This window comes from Chiloscyllium plagiosum, unplaced genomic scaffold, assembly GCF_037043375.1.
Source record: "Chiloscyllium plagiosum isolate Xiang-an unplaced genomic scaffold, Cpla_swu_hap1 HiC_scaffold_24, whole genome shotgun sequence".
NCBI classification, from domain to species: domain Eukaryota; kingdom Metazoa; phylum Chordata; class Chondrichthyes; order Orectolobiformes; family Hemiscylliidae; genus Chiloscyllium; species Chiloscyllium plagiosum.
In genome coordinates this window covers 30,230,762-30,256,646 of record NW_028270162.1, presented here as the reverse complement: position 1 = coordinate 30,256,646, position 25,885 = coordinate 30,230,762, and the positions used below count along the sequence as shown (strand labels likewise).

The following is a 25,885-nucleotide window of genomic DNA, read 5'->3' as shown; positions in this document are numbered from 1 at the left end:
GGAAGACATTTCTTCCGCCCCACCCCATCGTATGTCAAGTGTTGGACTGTAATTCTCAATCTCCTGATTCAGCTTTCACTTGTAATATTACATCTAATTCTGAACCCCACACTTTCCGAAGCATGTGAAGGCTTTAAAGGGAGTATAGAAAAGATTCAGAAAACTTGTCGCCGGCACGAAGGACTCTCGCTACGTGAGGAGCTAGAGGGTTGTCCTTGACGAAAACATTGAGAATGGTATTCAAAACAATAAAGGACCGAAAAGAGCACGCAGGGAGAAACTGTTCCCAATTGGCAGAAATATAAAGAACCAGTAACCACCGATTTACGGAAATTGGCAAAAGACCTGGGGGGCAATTTTTTCACCCTGTATGGAACAAGCTGCCAGAGGGAGTGGTGGAGGCTGGTACAATTACACATTTAAAAGGCATTTGGATGCGGACATGAATAGGAAGGGTTTAGGGGGATATAGGCCAAGTGCTGACAAGTGGGACGAGATTAGTATATGGTCAGCCAGACGAGTTGGAGCAAAGGGTGTGTTTCCATGCTGTACATCTTTGTGACTCTATAACTGAGATCAAGTCGAAGGAAACTTTTTTAACATGGTAAATGACTAGGTTAGGAACTGGAGTGCATACACAATCAAAAAGTGTGGTGGATGTAGATTCAGTTGTAACTTTCAAAAGAGAATAGGTAATTAGTTGAAGAGTAAAGTTTTGAGTAGTTGCAAGGAAAAGGTTAGAGAATGAATCTGACAGAGATTTGGCAAGGTCAAGACTGGTTTAATGGCTTTCTTCCATGATTCATAAAATTACAAGGAACAGGAGCAGGAATAGGCCATTTGGCCCATCTATCCTACTTCCCACTCTGTGCATAAAAGTGTGCCTGCCCTCGGAACCCTGGACTCCCTTCTAGATCAGTCTACCAACTGCATCATGAGGATATTCAATCAATCACCCAACATTCTCTTCTTGCTGTGGAAGAAAATTCCACTAACTAATGATCCTGTGAGGGAGAAGACAATTTTTTGGTGTAGACATTGCTACTAATGCAAATATATCCATCCTTTGAAAATAAAAACATACACTAAGAGCAGATTTACCAACTCCATGTACACTTATACCAAGATTTCTGTATTTCACATTCCATCTCCCCTACGTTAAAGGCTAGCATTCTGTTTATCTTCTTCATTACTTCCCCTTACTTTCAAGAGATGGATGAACTGACTTATTTTGAATGTTTTCAAATATAATGCTTGTCTCTTGTTTAAGTGCAATTTGTCACAGCAGATTAGGCAGTGTGAATTAATGTGACATCTTCAGCAAACTGAAAGCTCTTAAAGTTAATTATAATTTTGTGGTTGCAGAGCATCAGCCAAGCAGCTCTCTGATTTCTGCTAATTAGGCAATATCCTGCTAATATATCACTCCCAACACCATAGGCTACCACATACAAGCCAGGACATAGAATACAGCACAGAACAGACTCTTCGGCCCTCGATGTTGCACCAACCGGAGAACTATTCTCAGCTCGTGCCCCTACACTATTCCATCATCGTCCATGTGCTTATCCAAGGATTGTTTAAATCTCCCTCATGTGGTTGAGTTGACTACATTAGCAGGTAGGGCATTCCACAACCGTACCACTCTCTGCGTAAATAATCTGCCTCTGACATCTTAAATCTATCACCCCTCAATTTGTAGTTATGCTCCCTCGTACAAGCGGACGTCATCATCCTAGAAAAAGACTTTCACTGTCTACCCTATCTAATCCTCTAATCAAATCCCCTCTTAGCCTTCTTCTTTGCAATGACAACAGACCCAAGTCTCTCAGCCTTTCCTCATAAGACCTTCCCTCCAGACCAGGTAACATCCTGTAAATCTCCTCTGCACCTTTTCCAATGCTCCCACATCCTTCCCAAAATATGGCGACCAGAACTGTACACAATATTCCAAGTGTGGCCGCACTAGCATTTTGTATAGTTGCAGCATGATATTGCGGCTCCGGAACTTAATCCCTCTACGAATGAAACCTGACACACCATATGCCTTCTTAACTGTACTATCAACTTGGGTGGCAACTTTCCAGGATCTATGAACATGGACTCCAAGACCCCTCTGCACGTCCACACTACCAAGAATCTTTCCATTGGCCCAGTACTCTGCCTTCCCTGTTATTCTTCCCAAAGTGCATCACCTCACATTTAGCTGCATTGAACTCCATTTGCAATCTCTCAGCCCAATTCTGCAGATTATCCAAGTCTTCCTTCAACTGGTTACATTCTTCAAAACTGTCCACTACTCCACCAACTTTAGTATTATCTGCAAATTTACTAATCCATCCATCTATGCCTGCGTCCACGTCATTTATAAAAATGACTAACAGCAGTGGTCCCAAAACAGATCCTTGTGGCTCCAGGCTGAATATTTTCCATCAACCACCACTCACTGCCTTCTTTCAGAAAGCCAGTTTCTAATCCAAACTGCTAAATCACCCTCAATTCCATGCAACCTTATCAAAGGCTTTACTCAAGTCCATGTATACCACATCAACTGCCCTACCGTCATCTACATGTTTGGTCAGATCAAATATCAAATATCTTTTGGAAATTCAAACACCCAACACCTACTGCTTCCTCTCTATCTACTTTATTTATTACAACCTCAATGAACTCTAAATTTTCCAAATATGATTATGACAAGATGGGAGTGAAGGTGATAGGTGGGAAGGAAGATGGACAGGTAAGACAATTAAAGAGGTCAGTGCCAGGTTGGAAGGTTGGATCTGGGATAAGGTGGGGTGAGGGGAAATGAGGAAACTGGTGAAATCCACATTGATCCCATGTGGTTGGAAGGACCCAAGGTGGAAGATGAGGCATTCTTCCTCCACTGCATGTCCTTGGCAGTGGGAGAGGGGGGAGTTAAAGTGTTCGGCCACAGCAGGATGGGGTTGTTTCATGTGTGTCCCAGAGATGTTCTCTGAAATATTCTGTAAGTAGGCATCCTGTCATCCCACGTAGAGGCACATAGCCATGCATGGAAGTACAGGATGTGGAAGGATCCTTTAGGGCCTAGGATGGAAGTGAGGAGGTAGGTGTGGGTGCAGGTTTTGCACTTCTTGCAGTGACAGGCAAGGTGCTGCAAGTGGAGGGTGGGTTGATGGGGAGTGTGGACCTAACAAGGGAGTCACAGAAGGACTGGTCTCTCCAGAACACAGAGGTGGGGAGGGAAATCTATCCCTGGTGGTGGGGCCTGTTCGTAGACGGCGGAAGATGATGCAATATATCCAGAGGTTAGTGGGGTGGAAAGTGTGGACCAGGGTGGTTCTGACCTTGTTGCAATTGAAACTGTGGGGTTCAAGGGCAGAAGTGTGGGAAGTGGAAGGCATTGCTGACCACATGGGAGGGGAAATTGCAGTCTTTGAAGAAGGCTGCTAGCTGGGTGTTCTGTGGTGGAATTGGTCCTCCTGGGAGCAGGTGCGGCAGAAGTAGAGAAGTTGGGAATAAGGGATAGTGTTTTTACAGGAGGTAGGGTGGGAGTCTGTTTGTAGTAGATGTCTGTGTTGGATTGGTCACTGGAAATGGAGATGGAGAGGTCCAGGAAGGGGAGGGAGGTGTTCTAGATGGTCCAAGTGAACTTGAGGTTGGAGTGGAAGGTGTTCATGAACTGTTCAACCTTCTTGTGGGAGCACAAAGTGGCACTGATACAGTCAATTATCGATGTAGCAGAGGAAAAGGGGAATGATGCCAGAAGATAGGACTCCTCCACATACCGGACAAAGAGGCAGGCATAACTTGGGCCCATGCAGATGCCCAAGGCTACCCCTTTAGTCTGGAGGAAGTAGGATTCAAAAGAGAAATTGTTGAGGGCGAGGACCAGTTTTGCTAATCGAATGAGTGTCAGTGGAACAGTACTGGTTGAGTCGGTGGGAGGGGACAAACTGGAGGGCTTGGAGGTCTTTGTCATGGCAGATGGATGCATACAGGCAGTGATGTCCATGGTGAAGATGGGATGTTGGGGCCAGGGAATCGAAAATCGTGGAGGTGGAGGGTGTGGGTGGTATCCTGAACGTATGTGGGGAGTTCCTGGACCAAGGCGACAGAGTGTTGTCAAGGCATGCAGAGATAAGTTCGGTGGGGCAAGAGATGATGGGTCAACCGAGGCAGTCAGATTTATGAATTTTAGGTAGGAGGTAGAACTAGGCAGTGTGGGATTCCCAGATTATGAGGTTGGAAGCTATTGGTGGGAGATCCCCTGAGGTAATGAGGTTGTGGATGGTCTGGGAGCTGATGGTTTGGTGATGGGAGATGAGGTTGTGGTCGAGGGGGTAATAGGAAGAGGTGTCCATGAACATCCGACAGACATTCACCTGTATTTCCACACATGTCATCTACTGTGTCCGTTGCTCTCAATGTGGTCTCCTCTACATCGGGGTGACAGGACACCTACTTGCAGAACATTTCAGAGAACATCTCTGGGACACATGGTGCCCTGTGGCTGAATACTTTAAACCCCCCCCCCCCCACACTCTACCAAGGACAAACCCTAGCCACCTGGAGGAACAACACCTCTTCTGCCTTGGGACCCTCCGACCATATGGGATCTGTGTGGATTTTACCTGTTTCCTCATTTTCCCTACCCCACCTTAGCCCAGATCCAAACTTCCAACTTGGCATGCTCGTTTAAGCTGTCCTACCTGTAAATCTTCCTTCCCACATATCCACTCCACCTCCTTCTCCAACCTATCAATTTCATCCCACTTTCACTTATGTTCCCAACTACCTTCCTCCCACAGCCCCAATTCCCCACCCATTTATCTCTCAGAGCCCTTGGGCCACCCCTCATTCCTGCTGAAGGGCTTATGCTCAAAATGTCAGCTCTCCTGCTCGTCAGATGCTGCCTGACCTGCTGTGCTTTTCCAGCACCACACTCTTCCACTGATCTTCAGCATGTGCAGTCTTCACTTTCTCCTAAAAGTAATATAGTTAAGTATACTGAGAAATTAGTACAAGCAATTAAGCATTACATTTATTTTCTACAAGGGTTACTGAAGTTTGTCATTCTTCTTAGGTCTGCCAAGAAATCTAGATTTGTGACATTTCATTTATTTCTTAGTATGTTGGAACTTAAGAATTTCTAGATGAAAAACGATCAATTCAACCATGGTCTGCTAAGTAGACCAAGGTAGATCCATGATAGAGCTGTTGAGTACTAATCTAACAATTGTCAAACATAAGACAGGGAGAATTTCCACTGGCAGAATGTTTTGGAAACATGTTTCCAAAACAAACTGTTCGGCCCAAGTGTACAACATTTGAATTTAACAAGACGCAATGGTCCCCATGCTCTCACCAGCTAACAAGTCAGGGAATGAGTCTTCTGTTTCTTAGAAATGGAAGACTCACCAGAGACTAATCAGACATTGGCAGCTGTTCAGTATTCGTAGAGCTATGAGGAGTGGTGGCTATTACCAGCACTACAGGAAGGTGGCTGGGCTGGAGCCAGATTTGATATTGGGGTCTGGGTGGGGCAAGGCTGGCATGCTGTTGCGACAGGGGCAGTAGGCTAGTGGGTGAGGGATTGCATCATGATGATTTGCCCTTCTGTGAGAACAGAGAGTAAGAGGTGAAGTGTTAGGTAACTATCCACCTGAGTAACAGAGTAGTGACTAGGTTTCTGTGAGAATTTGATGCACAGGGAGAAAACAAGAGGTACTTGTAGTTATACAGCACAAAGATCCTTTTGTCCAACTCATCCACACTGACCAGATATCCTAATTTGCCAGCATTAGGCCCAAATCTCTCCAAACCCTTCCTATTCATTTACCCATCCAGATGCCTTTTAAATACTGTAAGTGTACCAGCCACCGCCACTTCCTCTGGCAGCTCATTCCATACAGGCACCACCCTCTGCTTGAAGTTACCTCTTCGGTTTCTTTTATATCTTTCCCTTCTCACCTTAAACCTAAGGTCCAATAAGGTCTTCTATAAGGTCATCTACACTCTAAGGTTTATTGCAGCTAATAAAAAGTGTAAGTATGAACCTGATTGATCATTGCTAGGCAGTTGATCAGTATTATAAGATTTTACTTGCCTTGTCTTAATAAAATAACATTGATGCACGTGAAGCCAAACTAAAAAATCTCCAGGCTGATTAGTTACCTGGAGTGGCTGCACAACATTCTTCTGAGGAACAGCCAGAGGTTGTGATCCATGTTGGTATCAATTACTTGGGTAAACAAGCATGAAGTCCTGAAATCAAGTTTCAGGGAGCTTGGAAAGGAGATTGAAATACAGAACCTCAAACAGTAATCTAAGGATTATATTCAGTTCCACATACTATTAAGCATGAAAATGAAAAGTGAGTAATTGAACATGGCGTAGAAGGGAGGAATACATATTCATGAGACATTTGGACCAGTTCTGGGCTGGATGAGGCTTGTACAAGGCTTGTACAAGATGTATTGGCTACATCTTAGTAGGATTGGGACTAATTTTCTCATGGAGATTCACGAATGCTTTTGGAGAGAATTCAAATTAGATTAGTAGGGGCATAGGAGCCTAAGAGCTTAGGTTGGAAGGAAGCAAAACTGGGAAAAGTAAGACAAAAGTGTAGACAAGCTTTACATAGGATCAGAATAGACAAGGAAGTTTAAAAAGCAGAATTAAAGATACTCTGAATGCTCACAGTATTCAAAAAGATTGATCAATTGATGTGGTTTCATCTACTGATCAACAAAGAAATGTGGAGAGCAAGTTTTCAACTGTTTATTCAAGCATATGCAGGGAGAGAGTGCACTCCAGATTAGCTAAAATGAAAACTCTCCTGAATACAAGGGATTTATTAATTTATATACCTTTTAGTCAATCTGCAAATTATAACCTTGTCAGAGTATGATACAACTAATAATGTCTCTAATCCTAGGTATGTATTTTCAATCAAACAGGGATTGCTTAGAAAAAGCTACCCAGTACTGTTTACCCCAACCCTTCTCTATTTATTCATAACACCCACTAGATTCTGTGTTCCCTTGCCTTCTAATCCACTAATTGCGTGTTACATCCAAGCCATAGATAAAATGTTTTAAATTATATACAGATAAAATGCCATCTGAAAAGTACTATGAATCAACAGGACTCATTTTCACTCCAAGAAACTGTTCCCTCAATGAACCACTGCTAACTGACATTGTTTGAAGGGTGAAGTGGTAAATGCAAAATGCATCTGCAAGAACAATGAATGTTCTCTAGTTCTGCATAACGATTACCTGATTTGAAATCAAAACAACTGCTTTGTCCCTATGATATTTATTAGTGACACCTTCAAGGAAGTACAATAAAATGCTAAATTATTCCTTTCATAAATGCACTTTGACAATCTTTAAATGGTTTTATTTCTATCCTGATGCTCCAAATCCTCTCTTTAATGAAGTCTATAACTTTAGCCATAGATGACAAATTCATACCTTACTTTTACATAGTCTCAAGCACCTTGCTAATACACATTGATTTCTGGAAGACATCAAATTTCCTCTTTATTTAAAAGATTCTCAGATACTTTTTACCCAACTCCCTAAAATGTATTTACGAGGGGAAAGTGAGGACTGCAGATGGTGGAGATCAGAGCTGAAAATGTGTTGCTGGAAGAGCGCAGCAGGTCAGGCAGCATCCAAGGAGGAGAATCGATATTTCAGGCATGAGCCCTTCTTCAGGAATCTGATTCCTGAAGGGCTCATGCCCAAAACGTCGATTTTCCTGCTCCTTGGATGCTGCCTGACCTGCTGTGCTTTTCCAGCAACACATTTTCAGCTAAAACATTTACCTCAACTTTACATATCTATTAGGCAACCAACTTGTCTCTTTCCTTGCCCACTTCACTTTCCAGATAATTTTTGTTAGTTTATTTTTAAAAGCCTGGTGATGACAGCTAGGGCTAATAACATGTTTAGCCAGATATCACATGACACTAAGTTATAGTCCAACAGGTTTATGTAAAATCACAAGCTTTCGGAGCACTGGTCCTTCATCAGGTAAAATCTGAAAGCTTTTTAAACTTGGACTATAATCGTGTTGTGTGACTTCTGACTTTGTCCACCCCAGTTCAACATCAGCATCCCCACACCATATTTAACATCTTTGGAGCCCTTGTACCAATAGTTATCACATTATCACCTTATTTCAGTTATCCACTCCAATGCGGTCTTCAATTTTCACTTTTAAAACAAGAGGTGTCAGCTGTGATGTCAGCTTCAGGATACCACCCAATAACAGTGGAACTAGCAATTTGAGGCTTCCCCATACCAAGTTATCAGCTGCCTGCTCCAGCCCCATGTGTAACCATGTCACTGTACATGGACAAAGTCAGGATTTAATATTAAATTTGTCAGTAGACTATAACAAATACAATGTTCCAAATCTGAAATTCCAAATTAAGATTTATTTTGGCTGTCAAAGCTAATTTAAAACTAATAATATTAATATGCCCATATTTTCCCTTCAATTCAGCTCTTAAAATGTTTCTATTTGAATATCTTCAAGACTGAACACTATTTAAATATATCCTTTGTTTTTTTAAATAAGATTTCATAGTACTTTTTGTTGACTGTTTTGGAAACTTGTCATTTATTAACTTTATCTAAAACTCTTCTGTATGATTGAATTTAATTTCTGCAAGGCTGGATATTATGTTAGTTGTGCTGCCTTCTAGATTGTAAATTGCTGATGTGCAATAATAAAGTTCATCCAGGAAGCTGAACAAAACTATGGAGATGCATCTAGTATATTCATTTTGAGCCATTATCCTGAAGACATTTTATTATCTATTCCTCTGAAATACTCTCGATATATTACAAGTTACATGCCTGCACAGAATCTGCTTCAAGCATTTGACAGAAATAGTGCTTAGTTAGACTTAACCAAAAATGTGTCTCAAAATGAGCTTTAAAGGAAATCCATTTATTACAACGTACTTACTGAAAAACATGTGGATTTGCTTAAAAGGAACATGGAGCGGGGAGAAGGAAGAGGTAGAGATCATCATGAGAATATCACCTGTTAACATTCAACCAGTCAACTTTCTTCTTTCCCTGGTTCACAAGAATACAACTGGAGTAAGCACAAACTATTGATATTGGAACAAGCTCATTTAGTGTAGTTCAGGTAGATAAAAGGCTTTTAATTTTAAGTCCTCTAAAGAAATGTTAAAAACCTTGCTCCTTTAGTTCATTAATCATATTTTTCCAACATGGTTAGCGCACAAACAGTAGTTTTCATTGTATTATGTGACAATAATAAATCAAGTCAAGATACAGGTAAAAGAACTCATGACATTGCTGTTTCTTAATCCTTTGAAAACAGTTTGTTCATGTAAAAACTTTAAAAACTCCAGAACTACTACTACTCAAAACAAGACTTTGATTCAACTTACCAGATTCTTTTAAATAAAAAAGTGGCAATTGGCTTTAATAACCATTATCTTTCACACTGCTATAATTAATAAGTTCTTCAAACTATGTTTATTTCAGTAGCCACCAAAATTAAACTTTAATCACTTGTGGTTGACGTCATTACTTTCACTTATTGCTTTGTATAACCATTTCTTACATTTTACACTCAGATACACAAAGCAGGAGACTAATCATGCTCTCCTCTCTTGGCACTTCAAAGCCATTCTGTTTATATTGAAAGCATATTGCTCTAATATAAAAGGAAGTTTGATCATTAATCCTTAGCTCTTCAGTGTATCAACAGCATCTGATTACATTCAGTTTCAGACTCTGAATTACATCAAATTGAGGTCTTACAGATTTAGCTTCATCCCAAATTAGTTACTTAAATTATAGATGTAATCTGTATTTTTCATAAGGATTACAATACTTGAACAAATGGGACCCATGTGTGGTATGTGTAAGAGCTAGAAACCTAAAATATTAGATTTTAAAATCAAGGTTTGAGAAAGAAAGATTTGTATTTTGATTTTTTAAAAACAATTGAAAAGGAGTCCCTCTTTCTACCTTAATTGTCTTTCCCACTTATTTCCCTGATATATCTCAGCTCACTGGTCAAGAAAGCACTTGCAATTCATGGAACTTTCATAACCCAGGAGACACCTGTGTGGATGGAAAGAATGCTTTCCACAATCCAGCCAAAATTGAGACATTTAAGTTAAAGTGCCCATCCATCAGGTTGAGATATGAAACTACGTGGAGTAATTAGCTTTTTCTTTAACACATTTTGCGAACATTCAGAAGTTATTACACACATCTGGAGCAAATGGGACTCTAATCCAGGCCCCTCAGACAAGAGGTAGGGACATTCCCACTGGATCACAAGATGGCTCTTATTATTTAAGCAGTGCAAACTTTAATTGTAAAACTTGTTTCAGGTGGTAACAAAACAAATTTATTCCACATTTTTACAGGTGAAATAGAAACTACTTCATTTTAGATGACTGTCAAAACGCATGTGCTAAGGGGTTGCGATGCTACATTTGAAACCTGTTGCATGAACAGAAACAGCAAATTAAGCTTTTTTTTCCCCATAGTGCACAAATCCAAAATAATTTGCATAATGTTTGAACTGTGTATGGAAATGGAAATAGGCAAAACCAACACTTGCAGCCTTTTTCAACATTCAAGTTGGTCATTGCTGATCTCCACCTTAGCTACATTTAGTCACCAGTGATACATAGACAGACACACGCACGCACACACACACAGTTATTTTAACTTTCTATAAACATAGTCAACCTTCATATGCTTGGATTTATTTTTGACTGAGTTCATTGTTTAGCTTTTGCTTTAGAAGTTTAACATATCTTGTATGCGACTTATGGAATAAAATCCCATTATGTTGGTCTCTATTAACAGAGAGACAAATGTCAGGTGGTTGCATAGACTTAAGTGGGAAATATCTTGGAAAATGCTTTCATAGATTTCCAACTAGATGATTATTTCAGGGCATTAGTTCATCTTCTTGAAGACAGATGGCAACTCCGTGAACTAGCACAAACATGGAGACCATATCTCAGCTGTCTTTAACTCCCTGGATCATCATAGAGTAAAGCCAGATCATTTTACACTACAAAAGTGGCTCAAGAACCTAGCTGCAAGAACGTGATTTTTGTGATGAGTACAGGACTACATGGCACAGCTATATTCTCCAAATATCACCATGAGGACAGGAATAAAGAAACTTAAATCCATTCAAACAAACTGACTTGAATTATACCTGGCACAAAAGGAAAATGATGATTGTTTACAGCCACAATACACAAATTCCTCAGGGTATTATCCTCGACCTGAAAATTCTTAACTGCTTCATAACTAGGTTTTCCTCTACTATCAAGTTACAAGGGAGGATTTTTGCTGATGACTGCACCATACTCAGATTTGGGCTGCTAACAGTCAAAACATTCACACAGGTGTCAGGCAACGACCATTACTAACAGAGAATCCAACCATCTCTTGACTTTAAACACTATTACCATCTCTGAATCCCCCAACATCAACACTCTGGGGGTCACTACTGACCACAAACTTAACTAGACCAGTTACATGAATATTGTTACGGCGAGAGGTCAGAGATTGGAAACTCAACAAATACCTCACATCCTCAGGAGGCTGTCCACCACTTGCAAGGAACAAGTCAGGTATATGATGGAATACTCTGCACTTTCCTGGATGACTGAGTCTCAACAACGAAGTGGTTAACCTCTATGAAGGACAAAGCCTGCTTTACCAGCACCTCATACTATCTTACATGTACTGTGGATACAGTGTCTAGTATCTACAAGATGTATTGCAGTAATTCAAAGCTGCTATGATATCATCTTTTAAACCTGCAACCTCAACACCCAGAAGGACAAAGGCAGCAGTCACACATGAGACCACCATCTGCAAGCACCCCTTAACGCCAAACACCAAGTGTGACTTGGAAGCATATTGCTATTCCTTCATTGCCACTGCATCAATATTTGGAACTCCCTTCCTAACAGCACTGAGTATGTCCCTAACCCAATGGACTGAAACGGTTTATGAAGTCAGCTCACTATCACCTTCCCCATGGCAATTAAAGATGAGCAATAAAGGATGGCCTAACCAGCAATGTTCATATTCCATGAATTATTCTTTTAAAGTCCAATTTATAAGCTGTTCCAGTCAGATGGAAGTAATATCTTTACTTCCAAAATAATAGATTGATTAAAAATTACTATAGAGTGTAAAATTCCTGATAATCATTCATTTTGTGGGCTGTCAAAATTAATTTACCCTAACATTCTTAAGAAAAACTCATGCTTTGTTGCACATTTTCTGATTTTAAGCAAAGTGGAAACCTATCCTTCACATTTTGCAGCAAATATTTTTTAAAAGTGTAGGCCTTTAAAGTTACTACCTGAAATTTAAAAAAAATTCCCAAAATTTTTTTGTACCTTAAATAGAACAAGTATCCTCAGGAGTTAAAGTTTTGTCTTAAGTTAACTGCACATAATTATTTACCAAGCTCAAACAATAATATTTTCTTTATATGTATAAAATCAGTTTAAGGATTTGAGCTCTTCTCCATAAGATATGGTGCAAATAAGTTGAGTTGCCAAACATGATTCCTAAATTGCCTCTTATTAGGAATTATTGGAAAGGCAAAGTGTTGGGGGAATCCAGGTAGAAGGCTTCTGAAAATACCAAATGTTTAACTGGACCAAACATTCAGCCATGTCTAGGAACTTCAGTCTGCAACTGAACCTTGGAAAAACTGCTCACTTGCACTGGGATCTTCAGTGTTGTCGTCTTGTTCCTGTAAATAAAAGGAGCCAATGGTAAATGTAACTGTGCAAGTTCTGAAAACCTGAAATTTAAAAACAAACAAACAAACAAAGAACTGCAGATGCTGGAAATCAGAAACAAAAACAGAAATTGCTGGAACAACTCAGGTCCAGCAGCATCTGTGGAGAGAAACAGGGAAGGGACACTGGACCCAAAACATTAACTCTGCTTTCTCTTTACAGATGCTGATAGACCTGCTGAGTTTCTCCAGCAACTTCAGCAGATCTTTATAACAGAACAGGTTACATATCTCAAGGACAATCGAGGGAAAAAAAAACACTGATGACCTCACCTACATAACTTAATTTATTGTTAAAAGTCTTAATATATATTACGCAGCAAAGTAACTCAACTGAATCTTAAATAATAAGTGTATCTTTATAGTAAATTAATTCCATTTTGTTTTGAATTCCAAACATAACCAAAGAAAAACAAAATAAAAGCTGAAAAAGCGAATACATTAAAGCCAGGTACTCATTTATAGTATTATATCATCTTGCATGGTTACAGCATAATTATCTGCGGAAAATTAAATGCTTCCTCCTCTGTCCTAAAAAGCATGAACTCAACTTGGGATTCCGTAGGAGTCATGAACCCTATAGTATTTCATTCCAGTACCTATTCTTTATGTAACTCTACACAGTACACATGTGCAGATTATTCAATTTTAAGAGGCATTGTCGCTGAAATTTGATCTTATTATTACATACTTGGCTTTCAAGCCACAGACTGAATCACAGATCTGTCAATTAAAACCAATTTCAATCTGCTGTGGTGGAATTAGTGAATCCAGTTGTTGGTCAGTTTGGTGAATAAGGAATAAAAGATGACATCATGCTTAAATTACTTTAAACGTGTCACTAATCAGTCATGGAATACATACATCTTAGAGGAGTCCTGATCATTAAACTGAATGAGAATTGGTGTTGGGGGAAAACAGTATCACCGGAAAATTCCTATACAATGAAGTCATGTATCACTCACCTTTGGTTCTTTGACTTCAAAATCCTCTCCATACTGAATGGAAAAGTCAATATGCTGCAAGACTATGTTAATACATTCTTCATCTGAACGATCAAAAGGCAAAAATCGAACCATGCTGTAGTCATCAACCTTAAAAGACAATTGTTGACACTCATTATCAAACGTTTTAATAGCACCATTTTGACAATGTATAACCATAAATATAATTTTCACTAGAGGATTTTCAGAATAGCAATTAACCATTATTTAGTAATACATTATAAGAAACAATATGCAAAAGTGGAATGTTCTTAGAGAAAAAGACACTAATACTTAGTATTATTTTCAGAAAGTTCAAAATACTGACTTTTAAAAGCTCAGTTTAAAATCAACACTGGATTCTCATTAGTACCTTGGGTTTTTTTTCATTAAATTGGCTTGAAATTTTATAGTCATGGTACGTCTATACTGTGTCCCCAGTTTGCTTGGAAATAATAGTAGTGGTATGATGTTGGTGAACCCTTTTCTGGAGTACTGTGCATGGTTCTGGTTGTCCTACTATGGGAAGGATATTATTAAATTGGAGAAGATTCAGAAAAGATTTACCAGCAGGTTTCTGGGAATGGAGGATTTGAGTTATAAAAATAGGCTGGGACATTTCTTACTGGGGTGTAGGAAATTGAGGAGTGACCGTATAGAGGATTACAAAATCATGAGGGACATAGATAAGGTGAATAGCTAGGTTCTTTCCCCTAGGTTGGTAGATTCAAAGCTAGAGGCCATATATTTAAGGAGAGGGGAGAAAGTTTTAAAAAGGAGATGACAGGCAACGTTTTGTGGCGAATGAACTACCTGAGGAAGTGGTGAATGTAGGTACAGTTACAACATTTAAAAGACATTTGGATAAGTACATGAATAGGAAAGGTTGGGAGGCATATGGGTCAAATTCAGGCAAGAGAGACTAGTTTACTTTGGGAACATGGACTAGTTGGACTGAAGGGTCCGTTTCCACGTTGTATAAAAAAGTGACAGACAGCACCCAAACCTTTCTTGCAACTCTCCATGCACTGCTTTGCCGTGACCCTCAATAAAAATGATAACTCCAGTACAATAACTATTGGCTTTACAGAAAGTGTATGTTCAATTTGCTGCAGCAACACAGTCCTAATCAGCAGTGATTTTACATCTCCATCCTCCAATTATTGAAACTCAGCCAAGGGAAATAGTTCCCCTTATTTACTCCATTAAAACTTCCATCATTTTGATCACTTATTAAATCTTCTCTCAACTTTCTCTGGTAATACTAACCTTCATTCCTGTGGACATTTTACTAATGCTACATAGAATCACTTATTTGCACAAACAATCATTCTATGTTGTTTACAAAATTACTGTATATAGGATTTTTTATTCTGAGACCAGTTAATTCAAATAGAGAATTTGATGTTAATGAGAACTTAGCTTCATTGAGTATGGTACAATTCTTACCAATTCACAAATTGCTTTGGTTAGCTTTTTGAATTTCTTGCTTTTCCAAGTCTCAGTAGAGTCTTGCATCAATGAATACATATCAGGGTCTAAATACCTTTAATGAAATAATATATGGAAATATTACTGACAAAAACTCAAAACATGTAAAACAAAATCAATCTTGATAGCGTTTTATAAAGTGAACCTTCAAATTATAGTTCCTTTGTTGCTTTAAATCTACACAAGAAACTGAAAACAATTTTAGCATTGTACCTCTCAGCATTTTATGACCTGAAGCAAGCCCAAATTGTTTCCAATTGCCCTGTATTATGGTTGGGAATTACATTCCAGAGATGACACTGCAAACTATATAAAGTCATAAGGTATTAGCCCATGCCACAGACTTGAGCATGATATCAAGGCTAACACTCTAGTGCCACCTTTTGGAGGTGATATGACGCTGATGGCCTGTCTCCACCTCAAGTGACCATAAGAGATCATTAAGATCAGTTTAAAAGAAAATTTAGAAATTCTCCAAACTCCTAGAAAAAAAATTTTCAATCAACAAGACTAAAATATAACTCATCGGTTATTTTCACATTACTGTTAATGGGACCTTACCAGTTACCAATTAAAATGGTTTCCTGCATTACAAATAATGCATTTGAAATACTCGAGTTCTAATAACTTTAAAGATCAGACATAAATGCATGTCTTTTCTTTGAAAATATCACAAGTATCGTAAAAAGCAAATCATTTGAAGGTAACACTAATTAAAAATGCCTTCAAAACATGCAAAAATGTAAAATACTTTGTCAGAAAAAAAATTTGCAAACTCCTCCACTAGGATAAGTAGGAACAAATTACTGCAGATATTCTCCAATAGGATAATGTTCCATCATACATGTATATATAAACAAAGTACCTCCTTGTTATTTGCCCATCAGCATGGCAGTTTTTGAACTCAAATTTTAAAAGACAGGAAAATCACAGTTTGATCCCAATGCTGCCCCAAGCCTACCAAAGGAGAAAGTGAGGACTGCAGATGCTGGAGATCAGAGCTGAAAAATGTGTTGCTGGAAAAGCCCAGGTCAGGCAGCAAAGGAGCAGGAGAATCGACATTTCGGGCATAAGCCCTTCTTCAGAGCTTATTCTTCTTCCGGAAGGGCTTATGCCCGAAATGTCGATTCTCCTGCTCCTTTGCTGCTGCCTGACCTGCTGCGCTTTTCCAGCAACACATTTTTCAGCCCAAGCCCAGCAAGTCCATATTGTGTACTCTATACTGGGAAGGGCATGCTGACAGAAAGGGGGAAAAAAAAGAGAATATTTTGCAGGCATCACAGCAATCACAAAATAAACACTACCAGAAAGCAACAGAGAGTCTCCGTCCAGCCACGACCAATCCCCATCCAGCAAGTATCCAAAAAAAAAGCCCACATCCTTATGTAATATTTTAACAGTATCTACAATATAAATGAATCCTTTATTCAAGTATGTTCATACAAGTGTCAAGGTGAAGGAAAGGCTGATTTGTGAAAAGTGTCCAACACAACTGAATCCTGAATGCTCTTAATGTCAATCTCCACTAGCCTACATAACATAATTCCAAGTATATCACTTTAGACATGCAATGCCCATATCCCATGAGTGAATAAAAAAGTTCCAAATTTATTGTTGCTCAAATTAATTTTACATATGATATACAACAGACATTTACTTTGGGCATGTAGCATCACAAGAAAAGCCTACAACTGCATCAATAATTGAACTCTAAAATTTTAAAAAACTTTCAGCAGTCTGTTGTCAATCAAAACAATCTAAAAATGGTCAATACAGCAACTCAATTTCTGAAAAGGTATGCAGCATGTATGGACAAGTACATTGCAATGTGTTACATTATGTGAAAATAGGACCATCAGATACAATACAAAGTTGTAATTACTTTTCAATTTCTTTTTTTGCTTTTTTGTTAAGTAAATCCATTTTTGTCATGATGTTGACCTGAGGAATTTCCAGAGACACCATAGCACTGAGGGCTGCCATAACACCTGATACAAACTAAAAAAAAGTACAAATGTTAACACATCTGCACATTTTACAAAAAATGTCAGATTTATACCATCATTTATAAACATTTACATCCTAGACCAGACCCCAAATCTGGTTAACATCCAGTTAAATACCAGTAACCTTTTGTTTAAAGTAATTAAAAATTGTTACTGGAAATCCCAGTTATTTCCTAAACAAAAAGACAAGACTCCAGAATTTTAATCAAGCAGAAGAAAGTTCACAGTATAAAAGTCAACAGAGCAAGTGGTAAATAATATTCATCTTGTTAATTTTAGATATTCAAGTACAAGATAAACATGAATTAACAGGAAAATTGTGATGAAGCACACAAGATATTGCACTTTAAATTGTAGAGCAACAAAGACAAAGAAGTTTTCCAAGAAATCCACCAGATGAGTGATTCCAGTGTCAGAGAATTTTTAAAACTGCCCCTCTAAAGGGAATGGAGGTAGTATTGGCAAACAAGTCAGTACTCAGACAGACTGGGATGTCTTGACAGCCACATATTGAAATCATATATTGATTTGTTTTGATTTTAACAAAGTGGTCCATCACTGAAACAAAAGCATGCAATGCTGCAAAAATTTGTTTTAACAATAAAGCAGAATTATCAGAAGAAATGGAGATAAAATAAAGCAAAGATTGTTAAATTATAATACCACTTATCACAAAACACTCCACTATAATTTGAAAACAAATCAAAACACACCCCTACAAAAAAGAAAATCCATTCAAGACTCACCAAAATCCCTGCATACAACACCTAGGCAGGTTTGTGTCAGTGTGGCACAGGAACAGGTCCTTCATAAGTTATTTGTGACTAACTACAGGAAGAAGCCATCATACACCTGCTTAAACATGCTCAGCTTTAGGCAACCTACTACATCATATATCCTTCCCTTCTCAGGAACATAGATCTTCAGAGTCTCTTATTCCAAGGACTTTGTCAGACTGCTCAAAACTCAAACTAAAACTGAAGCCATAAATCTTCCTCTTGAAACTTTGAGTATTTCTCTTAAAACTAAGAAATTTCACAGATCTATAACAAACCTGGAGTCCCATTATTTACCTTGCGGAGTTGCAAAACAAAAAAAAAGGTCTATTATTTTTGCACCAAATCCATTCACTTCAAGCCATGCTCCAAAACCTGTTTTAAAAGTAATCAGCAGGGCCACAGAAATACTACAATTAAACACAAAACACAGAAAAGCCACAAGTTACTAACTGAAAAGTCAAAATTCTAAGTTTATAATAAATTACATGAAATAGAGCAAACTTTTTATTAAATGGCACCTGAGACCAGAAGGGTGTCAGTTAATCAAGAGGTCCACATAAACAATGTAAAAATACAAACTAAGCAATAGAAACATAATTCAGACAGTATATACATCACTGTTATACTTTATTTATGATGGAGATGCTGGTGTTGGACTAGGATGGCCAGTTAAAAATCTCAACACCGGGTTATCGTCCAACAGCTTTATTTGGAAGTACTAACTTTCAGAGCACTGCTCCTTCATCAGGTAAGTAGTGGGGCAGGATCATAGAACACAGAATTGATAGCAAAACATTAGTGTCATGCAATTGAAGTGATATATTGAACAAATCTAGATTGCTGTTAAGTCATCTTTTAGAATGGTTTTACTTCATTAATATGTAAATCCAAGAACTTTTGTCCAGTCAGATTAGAGATAACTTAAAGTTTTATTTTTTTAAAAAAGTGACATTTCAACTCAGATAATGTATTAAAGGTGGGAGATTAGAGTCTGTCTGTATCTCAACCTTGAGACTAGTTTAGGGTGGAAGCTAGAGAAGTGCAGCATCGTGAGGTTATCCATGGGTTTGCAGTAGAGTGAGGTACTGAGGTGCCCATCCTTGATGGAGATGTGTGCATTCAAGAATGAGACAGATACTGAAGAGAGTAGTCCATGGTAAGTCTGATGATGGAATGAAACTTCTTGATATCACTGTGTAGTTATTCCAGTCACTCCTTGCCATGGGTCCAAAGGAAGAAAATGTCGTCAATATATCTGGCATATAGTGCTGGTTGAAGGTCCTGTGCAACAAAGAAGTCTTGTTCAAACTTGTGCATGAAAATGTTGGCATTTTGGGGTGCAAATTTGGTCCCCATGGTTGTTGTGTCTGGAAGAAGAACTAGTTGTCAAAGGCAAAAAGATTGTGGTCGAGAATGAAGCGGATGAGTTGTAGGACGGTGCTCAGTAATTGGCGGTTGTTGGTATTGAGTACAGAGGCTGTCAGAGTAATGACGCATCTTGGGGGATACTGATGTTGAGTGCTGAAAACTTCCATTGTGACTAGGAACGTTCCCAGTTCGACTAGTCCATGGGTGCTGAGCTTCCGTAAAGGTCTATAGTATTGCGACAGAAGATGGGGGCCCCCTGTAAAATGAGTTTCAAGATGCCCTTGACATAGTCAGAGGTTCTCACACACTGTCCCATTGCTTGACACAATCAGATGTGTTGACTTTGTGAATCTGTGGAAACCAGTAAAAGTCCCCTACGTGAGAAGTATGTGGGAAGGGTACTCTGAAGGACTGGATCAAAAGTCTTGATCAATGTGTTTAGGTCAAGGGTGTGTCCTTTGGTCAGATTGGCCAGTAGTTGCCTGTAGTATTCAGAGTTGTTCATTTGTCAGTACACTTCCTTGCAGTAGCCCATTCTATTCTGAATGATGATGGCTCCATCTTTTTCTGCTGGCTTGCTGACGTCTTGGAAGAATTCCCGGAGTCTCATTTGTGTGATGAATTCCTCCGTGTCTGCTGTAAGACCAAAGGGGTCCATTTTGGTGGTGGGGCAAAAATTGAGCCCTTGGCTGAGAATTTCAATCTCTTCTGGTTGAAGGGTGTGATCCGAAAAGTTGACAATCGATTTCCCCATGGTGACAATGTTTTCAGCTGTGGTGCCAGGGGAGGCTTGGCTGCTGCTGGTGGTGGTGATGCCAGGTTTCTCCATTTTCTAGTTCTTGGTGTGCATGTACGTGCTGTAGTTCTGTCGCCTTGTCTGTTTGGCAGTGTCTTGATTCTGTAATGCTATATTTTGAGCACAAGCTGAGAGTGTGGACTCTATCTTGATTTCAAGGTTATGACACCTTGGATACTTTATTTACAGGGAGCAAGTACGAACTGCAGATGCTGGAGGTCAGAGTCGAAGGGCGTGGTGCTGGAAAAGCACAGCCGGCCAGGCAGCATCCGAGAGCAGGAGATTCGACATTGAGCATTAGCTCTTCAACAGAAACTTGTACTTTATTTACAGCATACACAAACAATAATGCAATTTTGCCTTAATTAAAACTTACCAGAGATACCTTCTCACTTGCACACAACTGTCTACTCAGACATCGTGGAGATCACGATAAAACAGTAAACTTCTAGTATTTGAGGTATATAATTTTTGCCTATTTAAATCAAAAGCGTAGTTCATAGAGTTTTGGTTAAAATAAAGTTTGCTGTATACAAATCCCACTTCACACTATATAGTGAAGATTACCTTAAACGACTCCACCATAAATTGAGAGTCAACAAGAAATACCCCACAGACATGAAACTCCCACTGTTGCAACTGTTCCACGAGCTGCTTCATTATTGGAAGATGAGTATATAACTCAATCTGACCTGTAATGAATTAATAAAATCACATTAGGACAAAAAAAAAAATTGGAGACCTACAATCAAAACTTATTACATATAATGGGCTCAGTTAAAATTCTCAGAATAGCTTTTGAAAAGTGTGTTCAAAAACTGAACACCCACGTTTCATGAATCAGTACCTTCAGGAAGTGAGGGGAAAACAGGAAGAGCTTAAAATTCATATTCTAGAAACTAATTATTTGTTCCTTTGACTGGATCTAAATGAAAGACTACTACTTTGATAAGATTATAAATTTTACTGTGCTTAATCAAATACACTAGACTAAATGCAATAAATTAACTGCCCTTATAGCCCAAGAAGAAAGAGTTTAACTTGCAAACAGGGATGTAACGTAAATCGGAAAAACACCAGAGGTGAGATGAGGGGAATTTTGCTTATGGCAAAGTGTCATTTGGTTTCCACCACATTAAAGAAGTGGTGCAAATATATTCAACAGTAACATTAAAATAAAAGCTGACACAGTGGGATTAACTAGATAGCTTGCAAAGAACCTGCACAGCCACAACGGGCATTCTCTCAGCAATAGTTCTTCAGTTTTCTTTAAGTTTCCCAACATACCAGAGGTATGCAGCAGGCAAAGTAGTGTACTTAGTGGATTTGAGAGAGTAGTTTTGGCTTCTTTGGAAAAATCTTCATCTCTGCCATACCATGATTGAGATTGGATGGCAATAGTCTAAGTTGCACAGGGCACAGACCAAGAGACGGAGACTGGAATAGAATGGGCAAGGTTGAAAGGACTGTCTCGTCAAGCTGACAGAGGAATATTTTTGGGTCAAAATGTTCAGCTGCAGGTGTCCACCTAAGAGCATGAGATGCCTCTGAGTACCCCTTAAATGCAGTGCCAGGACCTTCAACACTTTACATTAACAGCAGGGGCACTGGCTTCCAACACCAAGATTCATTATGGTCTTCACGCATACATATCTAATAACTGATAACCAAATAACTGTGATAAAAGCTGACCCATGCTTGAGTTTAGGTTAGTCTCTGCATAAGGCAGAAGTGGGAACTGCAGATTAGAGCGGTGCTGGAAAAGCACAGGTCAGGCAACATCCGAGGAGCAGGGAAAAAGAACAAAAAAAAAATTGATGTTTCGGGCTAAAGCCCTTTATCATGAATGAGCCTCATTTTCCTGCTCCTTGGATGCTACCTGACCTGCTGTGCTTTCCCAGCACCACTCTAATCTTGAATCTAGTTTTCTGCACAATCCTACTAAACAAACTGCATAATGGACTATTCCATTGCACATATCAATTGCCACCTACCTGGACAATCAAATAGTATATAGTCATCTTCCACATGTCCTAGACAATCTGCCAGCCAATCAAAGTTGTTGGCAAAGTATTCCATACAGAAAATCAGCCCACCATTTGGGCCAAATCTCAAGGAATCATCTTCCATCACGTCATCTACTTGAATGAGCTCCCGAATATCTATCGGAAAAAATAATTTTGACAACAGTAATTTTTAAAAAAAACCATGGTATATAAAACAAAGCACATTTCCCAAAATTAGTGTGGCTGATATTTTTTGCACACAGCTCAGCATTTTCAGTTTTCATTCAGTTATCCAATAAGACCTGTGAAGACAGGGATAATCATCTGCTTTCCATTCATTCATGGGATGTAGGAAATGGTGGCGAGGTTAGCCTTTATCATATCCCCAATTACCCAGGAGAAGGTGGTAGTGAGTTGCTTTCTTCAAATAGTGCAGTCCTTTAAATGTAGGGACATGCATAACCCTATTAGGAAGGGACCTCCAGGATTTTGATCCAGCAAAGTGAAGGAATAGCAATATATTTCCAAGTCAGCAAGGTATGTAGTTTAGAGCTTGGAAGTGGAAAGATCCCCATGCATCTGCTGTCCTTATCCTCGTCATTCCAGCTTGCAGAGTTTCAGGATTTGGAAGATGTTGTTGAAGAAGCCTTGGTGAGTTCAAACATCTTGAAGATGTTCCAGTGTTGCCATTGTGCATCAGTCGTGAAGAAAGCGAATAATTGAAGGTTGTGGATGAGGTGCCAATCAAACTGGCTTTTTTTGTCCTAGATGGTGTTATATGTTGAAGTGTTGTTTCAGTTGCACCCAAGTAAGTGGAGAGAATTATACCATGGTCCTGCCTTATAGATGATGGACAGCCATTAGGGAAGCAGGGGTGAGTTACTCACCACCACATTCCTAGCCTCTGACCTATTCTCATAATCACAGATTCTATTTAACTGATTCAGTTCAGCTTCTGGTCAGTGACAACCCCTAGACTGTTCATAGTGGGAGATTCAGCAATTAACGATTAATCATCAAAGGGTGGCTGTTAAGATTCTTTTCATAATTGAAGATGTCATTGCCTGGCATTCATGTGGCACGAATGTTACTTGCCTCTTACTAGGCCAAGCTTAGGTATTTTTGTTGAATACAGACACCAGCTGCTTCAGTATCTGAGTCGTCATGAATGGTGCTTAACTTTATGTAATCGTCTGCGAACATCCCCATTTCTGCTCGTGATGTCCAAACAGCATCCAGTCTTTACAGTTTAGCTGGAAAAGCAAACTTCAATTCCTTATGTTTTGTTGAAGTTGTCAAAAGAATATTTTCAAGATGAATTGCAAAGTTATTAGTCAACTCACCTGCTAATACAGGATAGTCAAAGTATTCTGCAGCAGGATCAAGGTTCACCACCTGCACAGATCGATTCAATACCTCACAGTGCTGCTGCATAGTGGAACAGTAAGTGCTCTGAAATTACAGATAACAAATCCAGCTTCAAATTGTGTTTAGATTAGATTACCTACAGTGTGGAAACAGGCCCTTCAGCCCAACCAGTCCACACCAACCCTCTAAAGAGTAACCCACCCAGACCCATTTCCCTCTGACTAACTGACCTAACACTATGGGTAATTTAGCATAGCCAATTCACCTGACCTGCACATCTTTGGATTGTGGGAGGAAACCAGACCACCCGGAGGAAACCCACGCAGACACAGAGAGAATGTGCAAACTCCACACAGACAGTCACTTGAGGCTGGAATCGAATCTGGGACCCTGGTGCTGTGAGGCAGCAGTGCTAACCAATGAGCCACTGTGCTGCCCAATGTTAAGTGTATAATGAAAGAACCCTAAAATCTTAAATCTGTTTCTTTTATAATTTAATTCCTACAGGTAGTTTGATAACTAGAAATTTGCAAATCATAGAATCATAGAATCCTTATAGTGCAGAAGCAAGCCATTCAGCCCATCAAGTCCACACCAACCCTCTGAAGAGCATCCTGCCCAGATGCATCCTCCAACCCTACCTAATCCACCTAGTCTACACATCCCTGGACACTATGAACAATTTCACACAGCCAATTCATTTAACCTGTGCATCTTTGGACCGTGGGAGGAAACCGGAGCAACCAGCAGAAACCCATGCAGACACGGGAAAATGTGTAGGCTTCACACACACAGTCACCCAAGGGTGGAATCAACCCAGGTTCAGGGTATCAGGGTATGAGGTATAAGTACTAACCACTGAGCCATTGTGCCATTCCAATTCACAGATGTACCTAGTAATATTCATCAGTCGACAGGTATTTAGATGTTTGGTTTAGTCCATGAGCTTTGATTGTTTCAAAAGATTAGATGGTATCATTTTACCCATATACAGGTAATTGTAATTACTTTAAATATCCACTATATAATCTTTAGGGTTCACAAAGCATAAAGAGCACAGGACCATATCGTAAAGCAATTTCATTAAGAGGCTCAAATCATTGATTTATACAATCATTTAAAACAAAAAGTAAAATCCAAAAAAATTTGGCATTTTAAATATTTGTCTCATTTGAAGACTAATTAAAACAATACAAACAAGGAAGATTGGCACAATATGATTTATTAGATGTAGTTTTCCTTAAAGTTGTTGACCAATAAAATTCATGACCTACATTTGAATAGCCTTTCCCTGTGGTGTATATTACATTCTGTAACATAGTGACAACACCAGCAATTGAAATCTACTGTTCGGAGGACAGACTGGAGAGATTAGAATTAATTCCATGGGAGAGAGTGGAAAATTAAACTTTTATTTTAAATTATGAAGCAGAAAAAAAAGGCTCATCAATTTTAAATCATCAACTAAAGTGCGCAGAGAGCTGAAAAAAAAAAGTTAACAGTTGTTGGAAGTATGGAATGTTTGAATACAAAGCTCTAGCACATTACAAAAATTTGAAGCAGAAATTGATAAATATTTGAAGTACAGAGAAGCGTGTAGAATAAAGAGAGGGTGCAACATGATGGGATTATTCCAGCTAAAAATCAGAAGGGATAAAAAATTATTCATATTTCCAGTTGCAGGTTTTGAGAAAGATTTTTAGTCTCATGACAACACATGTTTTAAACGAAAGATTATGACTATTACGAAAATAAGCGTATAACATGATAATAATCTTTAATATTTCAGGGGTTTTCCTAAGTGTTGAAGCTAATAATGATGATAAAATCAGGGAGTCGGTTTTGGCTCAGGAGCAGCATAATTTAGACAATCCATATTTTTCACTCCTATGCGCCAAATAAAAAGATTCTGTCGTTATTGCCGAGACCTACCTTCCCACTGCCTGCAGGCCCCATCACAAGTTGAGCAAAGCGAGGCATATCTTCCACCACCGGTTACCCACAAACTACAGGAGTACAGCAGACGGGTCGACGCCACGGCTTCTATTTCCGGTTACGGAAGCCTCTTTGGAATTAGGTTCCCCCTCCCCCCCATTCCAAAACGAGCATTTCGAAACGTTCACGTGAAACTCGCCTTTCTAATATTTATAATTGATATCGCCCCTTTACCTTTGGTTAAAAGATGTTTTCTTTTAAATCCGAATCACCAATGTTTATCTCAAGGAAATAACATGTCACTTTATATGGCATG

The 25,885-nt window shown here is 39.1% G+C and overlaps 1 protein-coding gene across 1 annotated transcript; it reads right to left on the bottom strand.

Moving 5' to 3' along the window:
- Positions 1 to 8,931: 8,931 nt before the first annotated feature.
- gpn3 (GPN-loop GTPase 3) lies at positions 8,932 to 25,685 on the bottom strand. Its single transcript, XM_043715693.2, has 8 exons — positions 25,567 to 25,685; positions 23,610 to 23,718; positions 22,255 to 22,422; positions 20,828 to 20,952; positions 17,194 to 17,309; positions 15,270 to 15,366; positions 13,803 to 13,931; positions 8,932 to 12,789 (listed from the first exon to the last, which is right to left on the bottom strand). The coding sequence occupies exons 1-8, from the start codon at positions 25,612 to 25,614 to the stop codon at positions 12,721 to 12,723; spliced, it is 861 nt and encodes a 286-aa protein (XP_043571628.2). The 5' UTR covers positions 25,615 to 25,685; the 3' UTR covers positions 8,932 to 12,720.
- Between the last annotated feature and the right edge of the window lie 200 nt (positions 25,686 to 25,885).